Genomic DNA, 11,004 nt, shown 5'->3' with positions numbered 1-11,004 from the left:
GATACAGCACCTGCCCGGGCACCAACTTCAAAATAGAAACAGACCCTTCACCATGGAACCTGCCCTCTGGACTTCCTGGCCTTCAACACAGTGAGAAATACATTTCTGGCTTTTATAAATTACCCGGTCTCTGGGATTTGGATATAGCAGCAAAAATGTCCTAACAATGTCTGTGAATACTTCTGGGATGTATATCCATAGCTTTCCATGAAAATTATGAGGCAATGCTCACCCTCAGCCTATGAAAGCAACACACCAACTACAGGCAGGACTGGGCATGGGGAGCCAGAAGAAGGCTGGCAGGAAAATAGGAGAAGTTGGTATCTGGTTGTTTGCTTTTTCTTTATTTTATTTGTTTATTTATTTGCTAACTTATTTGGAACTTGACATACAACTGAAGAAGGCCTCAAACTCCCACAGTGCAACTCACATCAGTCCTCAAGTATGCTGAGGGCAGAGATATCTACCATCCCAGCATCTATTTCCTTTTCTTTATTGTACTGACTGGGGAAAGGGGGTGGGTGTTGGGGTGCATCCAGAATGTGAGTATGAGGTCAAAGGTCAATCTTAGGGCATTGGTCCACTCCTTTAACCTTCTCATGTGTTGCAAGGATCAAATTCAGGGCCCTAGAGTTGTGTACTGAAAGGCTTCAAACACTAACCCTAACCCCTAACCCTAACCCTAACCCTAACCCCTAACCCTAACCCTAACCCCTAACCCTAACTCTAACCTCTAACCCTAACCCTAAACCCTAACCCTAACCCTAGCCCTAACCCCTAACCCCTAATCCTAACTCTAACCTCTAACCCTAACCCCTAATCCTAACTCTAACCTCTAACCCTAACCCCTAACCCTAACCCTAACCCTAACCCTAACCTCTAACCCTAACCCCTAACCCTAACTCTAACCCTAACCCCTAACCCCTAACCTAACTTTTGTAGTCTACAAAAGTTAGTATGGTTTTGGTGGTTCAAGCCTACAGTCCTAGCAACACTAAGGAGTCCAGGCAGAAGGCTGCATGTTCACAGATTAGCTACATAGTGAATTCCAGATCAAGCCAAACACTACCCTGTCTTATAAAACTGAGTTTAAAAAAAAAAATGAGTCTGGCCCAGTGGTGAACACCTGTCTTCTCAGCTCCAAAGATGTGGCAAGGAGTGTCACTCCAAGGTCATCACCAGCTGCTCTGCATGAGTTGAGACTTGTCTGATGAATCAGCATAGAACTGTAAGAGTGTAACAGGAATCCTAAGTCATTAATACATTGTGCCATGGAGGTGACTCGGCAGGAGTTGCTTATGGACAAGCATGAAGCCCTGAGTTTTAATCCCTAGGGCTCATAAGGCAGAAGGAAAAAGCCTCCCATATGAAACACACATACGTAGTACATTCCTGTTACACACACACACACACACACACACTCACACAGTAACAGGGTCTCAAAGTAGCCCAGGCTGTCCTGGGGCTTCCCAGGCTGTCCTGGGGCTTCCCAGCCTTTGCCCCAGGCTCCTGTGTGCTGGGTGACAACTGTCACCACCACCTAGGCACGGCTCCAGCCAGTACTTATCTTCTCTCTCATTTCTCCCATCGCTGCCAGATTCTCCCAAACAAACCCCAGCCGCACCATCATTTCAACCATAAATACAGATGGTCCTGTGTGGAAGGACAGGCTGACTCATGGTATTTTGACTGTACAACGGTGGGAAAGAAACACACTTTCAGTCGGGTCCCTGTTTGCCACCCCACCCCCCACCACTCCCGTTAGAGACAGGCAGGAAACTGTGAAGATGCTGGCATGGTAGTGGAGGCTAGCCCATGCCCCAGGTCCAGGGAGTCTGTTCTCTCCTCCCACCAGGTCAGAACCTGGGATGGAACACAGATCATCAGGATTGGGGTTAGGGGGTTAGGGTTAGGGTTAGGGTTAGGGTTAGGGTTAGGGGTTAGGGGTTAGGGTTAGGGTTAGGGGTTAGGGTTAGGGTTAGAGTTTGGGGTTAGGGTTAGGGTTAAGGTTAGAGTTTAGGGTTAGGGTTAGGGTTAGGGTTTAGGGTTAGTGTTAGGGGTTAGGGTTAGGGTTAGAGTTTAGGGTTAGGGTTAGGATTAGGGTTAGAGTTTAGGGTTAGGGTTAGGGTTAGAGTTTAGGGTTAGGGTTAGAGGTTACGGTTAGGGTTAGGGTTAGAGTTTAGGGTTAGGGTAAGGGTTTAGGGTTAAGGTTTAGGGTTAGGGTTAGGGTTAGGGCATTGAAACACCATGACCAAAAGCAACTTGGAGAGGAGAGGCTTGTACTTCCACAGCCCTGTGCATCATTAAAGGAAGTCAGGACAGGAAGTAGTGAGGCAGGAGCTGATGCAGAGGCCATGGAGGGGTGCTGCTTCCTGGCTTGCTCCCCTGGCCTGCTCAGCCAGCCTTCTTACAGAACCCCGTTGGACCACCGGGTCAGAGATGGCCCCGCCCATGATGCCCATGATACCTGCCCTCAGACACCGTGCACACACACACACTCACACACACACACTGGGTTTTGGGGAGGGAGAGAGAGACTCCAGCGATCTGACCTCATTCCCCATGTAACCAAGGATAACAGTTGTGGTGGGTGTGAAGAAGAATGCCCCACAGGCTCTTGTGTCTGAATGCTCCTTCATCAGGAGAGAGAGGCCTCTTTGATAGTATTAGAAGGATTAGGTGTGGCCTTTGTGGAGGAACTGTGTCACTGAGGGTCACCTAGATGTTTCAAAACCTAATTCCCGGAGCGATGTCTGTCAGATGTGTGTGTAGCTCTCAGCTCCTACTCCATGCCTGCCTGCCACACTCCAACCCTGAGGACAAGAGACTCTGAAGCTTAAGCGAATCCCCTGCTTAAACTCTTCCTGTCCTAAGTGTTTTCTTGGTCATGGTGTCTCTTCCCGGCAATCAATAGCGACTAAGAGGTGTCATTCCCTCATTCCCTAATAGCTAAACGTTCAAACATATAAGCCTTTGGGACACCCCCACCCCTGCCTTCTTTGACACAGTGTTTCTCTGTGAAATTCAGGCTGTCCTGGAACTCACTCTGTACACCAGGCTGGCCTCAAACTCAGAGATCTGCCTGCCCCTGCCTCCCAAGTGCTGGCACTGAAGGTGTGCGCCACTACACCAGGCAGTAAGGGCCATTCTTCCTCAAACCACCACAGCCAGCATGCTGGTCTCCCCTCATCCTGGGCAGCCCTTCTCCAATGGAGCTACACCCCTCAACTCTGTTTTTCTCATTTGAGACTGGATCACCTGTAGCCCAGAGTGTCCTTGAACTCATTTATGTAGCTGAGAATGACCCTAATCCCTGACTCTCTCCCCCTCGTCATATGGGGATTACTGATGTGTGCCACCGAATCTGCCTTAATCACACTTCTTTGAAAACTTTAAATCTCATTTATTTATGTATTAATTTGGGTGTGGGGCACACGCCACTGTGCTGTAGAGGTCTGTCTTAGTCGGGGTTTCTATTCCTGCACAAACATCATGACCAAGAAGCAAGTTGGGGAGGAAAGGGTTTATTGAGCTTACACTTCCACACTGCTGTTCATCACTAAGGGAAGTCAGGACGGGAACTCAAGCAGGTCAGGAAGCAGGAGCTGATGCAGAGGCCATGGAGGGATGTTCCTTACTGGCTTGCTTCCCCTGGCTTGCTCAGCCAGCTTTTTTACAGAACCCAAGGGATGGCACCACCCACAAGGGGCCCTCCCCACTTGATCACTAATTGAGAAAATGCCCCACAGCTGGATCTCATGCAGGCACTTCCCCAACTGAAGCTCCTTTCTCTGTGATAACTCCAGTCTGTGTCAAGTTGACACAAAACCAGCCAGTGCAAGGTCAGAGGTCAAATTTCAGGATTTGGCTGTCTCATTCCACCACGCGGAAGAACCATATAGCTGGATATAGTGTCATACAGCTGTATTCTAGGAGCTTGAGAGACTGAGGCAGGGGGATCACCAATTAGAGCCAGCCTGGGCTATACAGTGAAACCCAGCCTCTGGGGAAAAAAAGATTAATTACAGTAGATTAATAAACTTTAGTTGTAGTTTGATGATTCTGTGGAACGTGAGCCTCAGTTTCTCCTTCTGGAACATGGGGGTAATTCTCCTAACTGTTCCTTTGGTGCCTGCCTTTCTGAAGGTTTGCAATCCTCACCCCATCCACCTGTCTAAAACCCCTTGATGTTTTCTAGCCAGGGGGGTCAGGCCGAAGAGGAAACTCAGAAGTAAACAGGACCATGGACCCCTGCAGGGCCGGGGCGTGGGTAGCAAGTCTGCACGGGTAAACACCAGGTTGGGCAGTGCCTCATCAGTTTCACCTCCTGTTTGGCTTCCCTATACACACCCTGTCTATACCACCCACAGAGTGGGCTCATCCAAAGAAGTGATTGCAAACATCCAAAAAATAAACCACTGTCAGACCTAGGAGGAAGAGGGAGAGGCCATAGCTAAGTAACTGTGTAAGACATGAAACAAAGGAAAATAAATGCAGTGCGGGGGCGGGGGGGGCGCTGGAGAGACAAGTGGCAGAACCTCGGAACCCCCAAAAGCACAGTCTTCGAAGCAGGCCTTTCCTTACGGGGCTCTCAGACTCCCCACTGAAGTGCGCAGTGTGCGGCTCCAGCGCCTCTGTGCACAGGGGGCTCCCAGCTCCCTAACAATACAAGCGCTAAAAACAGCGTCTTGGTTTTTGTTGTTGCTGGTGGTTTTTTGTTTGTTTGTTTTGGAGACCCCCCTCGTAGCCTGATCCCTTGCAGACCAGCATGTTGTCAAAGTTACAGAGATCCACCTGCCTCTCCCTCATATACATGTCTGCCTAGGTAGTCTAAGGTGGATTAGAACTCATGAGCCTCCTGCCTCAGCCTTCCACTCAAATCTCAGACGTAAGCCACAAATCCCACCTCTGCTGTTGTATTACAAAGCACAGAGAACTGATGCCTGTTGCAGACCCCTTGTCAGGGTCAGAAGCTTTGTTCTTCTGCACAGCAAGCAGTGTGTCTCCCCGACCTGGAAAGCTGTCCCTGGGTGAAATATCGGGGGTGGACCACTGGCTCCCGTCTCATCTCATATGCCATCCTGTGTGGCAGCGTGCGCCTGTACCAGGCAAACCTCACCAGTCTTCCCTGACTCCCTTGGCTTCTGAGATTAGCCTCACTCTGCAGCTCAGGCTGGATTAGAACTTGCAGCAATCCTCCTGCCTCTATTGGGATTACGGCATCTCCTTGCTCGTCTCTTGACTGCATTCCATGCGCAGGTGCCTGGGCCTCAGACAGATCACTCCACTACCCACAAGGTGAGCAGCCTGTTCCTCCGGCTCTCTGGAGCCTCTCTTGCTCATTTGCATAATGGAACCACAACTTTTTTCTTTGGTCTGTTTTGTTTTTTTCAGCACAGGGTTTCTCTTTGTGGCTCTGACAGTTCTGGAACTCACTCTGTAGACCAGGCTGGCCTCAAACTCACAGATCCACTGGCCTCTGCCCCCCGAGTGCACCACCGTTGGCGGGTTGTTTTCTTGAGACAGGGTCTCGTGGAGCCCAGCCTGGCCTGGAACTCCCTATGGCCCCACTGTCTCTACCACCCCAGTTCTGGGTGCCACCATGTGAGGTGCCATGGCAGACTCTTGGTGAGCACATCTTAGGCAAAGCTCTGGCTTTACAAAATGGCAGAGCCTGCTGTGGGCTGGCGCTGAGGTCATCCTAAAATGACATATGAAGGGAGCTGGGCATGTAGCTCAGTTCTTAGAATACCAACCTAGCACGCATGAAGACCTGAGTTGCATACCCAGCAGCATAAAAATCTGGCATGGTGGTGCAGACCTCTAACCCTAGTGCTAGGTAAGTACAGGTAGAAAGATCAGAAGCTTAGGGCCATCCTCAGCTACACAGAGAGTTCAAGGCCAGCCTGGGCTCCATGAGACCTTAGCTCAAAAATAAACATTTTGAGGGTTCTTTTTAGCTCGGCGGTAGAGTGTTTGCCTAGCTAGCAGCTCAAGGCCATGATTTTGGTCCTTGTTTGGGGACACACACCACACCACGTGGTTTGTGATCACCTGGTTTGTGACCTTGTGTATGCTTCCTGTCTCTCAGCCTAACCGCCTATGTGACATGAAAGTATTAGAGTCCTTGCCTCCTACTTGACAATGGCCTTAAAAGAGTCATGCCTGGAAAGCACCAGACACCTTACGAACTTGTTAGCACTTCCTGGGATCCCAGCTCTTTGACTTGAATGCTGTGTGACTCCAGGTCAATGAATTGCCCTCTCTGAACCTCGGATGCTCATCTGTGCCATGGGATTCTAGCTGCGTTCCTCTCATGGACTTGTAAGGATGTAATCAGAGCGTACAGGAAACTGTTGCAGGCTCCCTCGTACTAAGGGCCATTGAGACAATTAACGCTGGGCTGGCAGGATGGCTCAGAGGGCCAAGGTGCTGGCTTTCAAGCCGGCCACCTGAGGCCAGTCCTCACGGCCCACTTGGTGGAAGGGCAGAACTGATTTCCGAAAGACAGTCTCTGCTACAGTACTGGAACTACACACATACAACACAGACACACATGTACAACACACACGTTGAAAAAAATTAAAAGCCCGTGAGCCCAGCTGTTCATGCCTATCTCTCCATCAGTTAGAAGTTCCAGGCCAGCCCTGGCCACATCTCAAAAAGAAGAAAAACAACTCGAAGGGAAATACTCAGAATTCATCCTGGCGTGTGGTGTATTTGTTACTATTTCTAATTTTTTAAAACGTGTGTGTGTGTGTGTGTGTGTGTTCCTTCTTGATTTTTGTGCACCACATACATACCGTTGCCCAGGGAGGCCAAAAGAGGGCATCGGATCCCCTGGGGTGGGGTTACACGAGTTGCCCAGTGTGTGTCCTGGATGCCAAACCAGGTCCTTTGTGAGAGCAGCAGGTGTTGCTAACACCTCAGCCCTTCCTCCAGCCTCCTTCACTGTTTTTATTTGTGTGTGTCCAGATGCACGAGTGCAGGCGTCCTTAGTGGTCCGAGATGTCGAGAGTCCCCTACAGCCAGAGTTATAGGTGGCTGTGTGCCGCCTGACCTTGGTGCTGAGAGCCAAACTTGTATCATATGCAAGAGCACAGAGCACTCTTAAAAGAGCTGCGCCGGCTCTGGCCGCTGTTGGGACGGAATCTTACACAGGGGAGACTAGCCTCAACCTGGCTACACGGAGCTGAGGCTGGCCTCGAACTTCTGATCGTCACTTTTCCACCTCCCAAATGTGGGTTAACGGGCTTATGGTCCCAGGCTCGTGCAACCCACCTGGGGGCTTTAGCACACCAGGAAAGGGCTCTACCACTGCCCAACCCCAGGTGTCTGTCATCTCAGCCTTCTTAAGACTGAGACAGGACACACAGCCAAAAGCTTCAGGTAAAGCCGGCTGAGGAGCCCCACTCCCAGGCCCCTAATGGAAGGATGGAGGGTCAGGGTCATGGGCTATGTAACAAGATGTAACCATTTCAAAAACAAAACAAAACGAAACAAAGCAAAAAAAAAAAAAAAAAACTATACCAAGCAACAACAAACCCACATCAAGGCAGTGAGACGGCTCAGCTGGCAAAGTGCCCACCACCAAGCCTGCTGACCCGAGTTTGATCTGCATAATCCACTTGGGGGGAAAATCTGCCTCCTCCAAGTTGTCCTCAGAAATCCACCTGCAAGCTGTGGTGTTCCCGTTAAGTAAATAAACCAAAAAAAAATTAAGATGGACACAGTGGGGCACACCTTTATCCCAACACCTGGGAGGCAGAGGCAAGTGGAATCTGAGTTCAAGGCCAGCCTGATCTACATAGTGAGTTCCAGGACAGCCAGCGATGCATACTGACAATCCAGTCATAGAAAAAAAAATTTAAGTCAAATCGTAAGTTCTGGACATAGGAAAGGGGGAGGGGGAAGAGGAGGAGGTGGGAAAGAGGGAGGGAGGGAAGGTCTGAGGATGAGAAAGAGACACAGGTAAAGCCCTAAACTGAAGAGGTGGGGAAACTGAGGCCCATGGACCAGAAGGTCCCTCCCAGAAAAGATGCAGTGTCTTGGAGGAGGGGCAACCTGGGGAATAACCTGCTTCCAGTCTCCCTGGGAGATTGGAACCAGCCAAGAATCTTTGGCTGGAAGTGGGCCCTTTAAATCTAAGCTCCACCTTTGCTGAGAAAGGTCTCTAGGAGAGTATTTATAAGGGGTGGGCCTCCTCTCTGCTCCAGTCCCTCTCAGTGCCCACAGCCACACATAAGCATCATGGACCCGCCGCCCTTTGACATGTGGAGAGACTACTTTAACCTGAGCCAGGTGGTGCAGGATATAGTTCAGAGCCGGAAGCAGAGTCTGGAGAGTGAGAGAGCTGAGGAGCCCAACTCCAGGCCCCAGGAGACCAGTGAGCAGGGCCTGGAGGGCCCCGGAAGCCTGACTACCATGTGCAACTTCTGCAAGCACAATGGAGAGTCTCGCCACGTCTACACCTCACACCAGCTGAAGACGCCTGAAGGGGTGGTAGTGTGTCCCATCCTGAGGCATTACGTGTGTCCTGTCTGCGGAGCCACCGGCGACCAGGCTCATACACTCAAGTATTGTCCACTCAACAGCAGCCAGCAGTCTCTCCACCGTCGCAGTGGACGAAACTCAGCCGGTCGCAGACTCAAGCAATAAGTGAGACCCTGTGAGGTGCCTATCGCCCACATCCCAAACCCTCCTCCTCCTGCCCCTAGGACCCTCTGCTCTGCTCACCCAGCCCTCTGGAGGACCCCAGATCTCAATGTTCTCTGTGCCTTCAGGGTCCTGAACCACTGGGCAATGTCTCAGACACTCCTGGCACTGTGAGAACCATTCTCCATGGACTGTGTGAGTCTTGATGGCTTCTCTTGGATTGTGAAGGCCTGGTGATGACACTAAGGTGATCTCTTTGACATCCCGGTTCCCCTATAAAAGACCTTGGGGGATCCTTGGATTTGCCGTCCTATAGAATCCTGGTCAGTGTGCTCTGACAGGCCAGGCTCCAGAGGATAGTGCCAGAGACTGATCCTGATCGTCACTGCCAAGAAGTTGACATTGGTACTGACTGTGAGACCATCCATCTCTCTTCACCTTCTTCAGCATCTACAGACTCAAATCTCTCCATGGACCATTCAAGTTCAGCCCCTCAGTGCCTTGAACGTGCAGCCCTGCCCACCAGGAACTAGAGGAGGGTCTGGACCCTCTGGGAAGGCTGCCAGACCTCTGTAACTTCATAGACTGCCTCGGGTGAGCTGAAGCCCACAGATCTCTCTTCATTACTAACCACGGTTCACTCTATAATGCTCCAGTCCCAGTCACTGACAGATCCCGGGACTCTGGTGGGGGAGAGACATATCTCTCTTCCACCCATCCAATATCGTTGTCTTAAGTCAGTGTGTGCCCATGGTGGGAAGAGTCTGAGACACCCTGGGAATGGCGGCCGCTTAGATTTTTAGGGTCAGAGAAGAATACCAGTTGGGTTTTACGCTATTTAGGAGGTGGGCCTGGAAATGGGGTGAGGGTGGAGGAGAGGGTGTCTACTGCTGAATAAAGTGTTCGTAATCTGTTTTTGAATTCAATTGACCAACTTAGTGGGCGGGGTGCCTTTGGCTGCTGGGGGAGACTTGAAAGAGGGAACTGAAGGGCTGCCTAAAACCCTGGAACCTAAGAAGGGCAGGCAGGGATTCAGAACTGCAGCCCAGCCCTACCTCACGTCTTCCGACACAGATGGTCTGACCGGGAACAGGTTCCCAAAGAGTTCTCGGCTTCCACTTAAGACACGTTTTTAACTAGAAGTTAAAAGGTGTGGAAAGGCCAGTTGTGGGTGTGTGCCTTTAATCCTGGCATCCCAGAAGCAGACACAGGTGGACCTCTTATCAACTCACGGCCAGCCTGGTCGGCAGAATTACAAAACAGTCAGGGCTGCACAGAGAAGTCCTGTCTCAAAAAGGAGGCGTAAGGAACAACATCCAGACAGTAGGTCAGATCGTACGAGGGAGTCCACTTTCTACCATGGGGGTCCTGGGGACTGAATCCTGATCTCAAGCTTTGTGGAAAGCGATAGTCACCCATCGGGCCACCTGAATGGTCCCTTGAGTCCTTCCTTTCTTCCCCTGTCTCCTTTCCTGTTCACTGGAGAGTAAACCTAGGGCACTACAGCTCTGGTCACCCAGGGGTTCCCCTCCCATCTTGTGAGACTAGCAACTACTAGGTCTGAGTTTTGAAAGATTTTTAAACTTTAGGTCACTATCACAAAACTGTTAGGAAAAAAAAAAAGTATAAACCAGGCTCAGAGTAGTGGCACACCTGCCTTTCCTTTAATCCCAGCACTCCCAGTCGGAAGCAGGTGGACCCAGCTGCAAGGTTCTCTCTACCTTAATGCACAGCACCAGCACCGCATGCATGCAGTCAAAACCCAGTCTTAGGCCTGGTGTGATGTGGCTGGCCTTTTGTCAGTCCCGGCACTCTTGAGGCAGGCCGATCTCGGTGAGTTCGGGGTCAGCCTCGTCCACAGCTAGTTCCAGGACAGCCATGGCTAAATAAAGAAATCTGGTATCTCAAAAAACAAAAACAAAAAAACAAAAACACACACACGTTTTCTCCCTTTTATGAGTGTTTTGCCTGTTTGTAAGTTTGTCCACCATGTCCATGTCTGGTGCCAGCAGAGGGCACCAGTGTTGCTAAGGCTGGGTTTGAGCCCCGCATTTGGATGCAGAGATCCTAACTCGGGTGTTCCCGGGTGAGGTCGTAACTGCTGAGCCATCTCTCCAGCCAGTCCTTTCTGCTTCGGGTCTTTGGCACGTTTTCCTTATGTGTAATGTCGGCACATAACTTGTCTCCGTGCCAGCCTCGCTGGAGGCTGCACCGATATTATTTCTGAAAGTTCAATGCCAGCCTGGGATATTTAGTGAGACGCCCTCAGAAAATTTGTTGATAGTGAGCATGATTATTTGCCTTTTATACGGCTGGCACCTAGATCTACGTGAGATCTCACGCGTAACT

The 11,004-nt window shown here is 50.6% G+C and overlaps 1 protein-coding gene across 1 annotated transcript; it reads left to right on the top strand.

Annotated features, from left to right (window-relative positions):
• The first annotated feature begins 8,250 nt into the window (after positions 1–8,250).
• On the top strand, positions 8,251–8,658 carry Nanos2 (nanos C2HC-type zinc finger 2). The gene has a single exon (XM_052180997.1). It carries the CDS (start codon positions 8,251–8,253, stop codon positions 8,656–8,658), a length of 408 nt encoding a protein of 135 aa, XP_052036957.1.
• The last annotated feature ends 2,346 nt before the right edge of the window (positions 8,659–11,004 follow it).

Source organism: Apodemus sylvaticus, chromosome 1 (genome assembly GCF_947179515.1).
Source record: "Apodemus sylvaticus chromosome 1, mApoSyl1.1, whole genome shotgun sequence".
In the NCBI taxonomy this organism is placed as follows: Eukaryota; Metazoa; Chordata; class Mammalia; order Rodentia; family Muridae; genus Apodemus; species Apodemus sylvaticus.
Note: the sequence above shows the minus strand (reverse complement) of the source record. Positions and strands in the feature narration are given on the sequence as shown.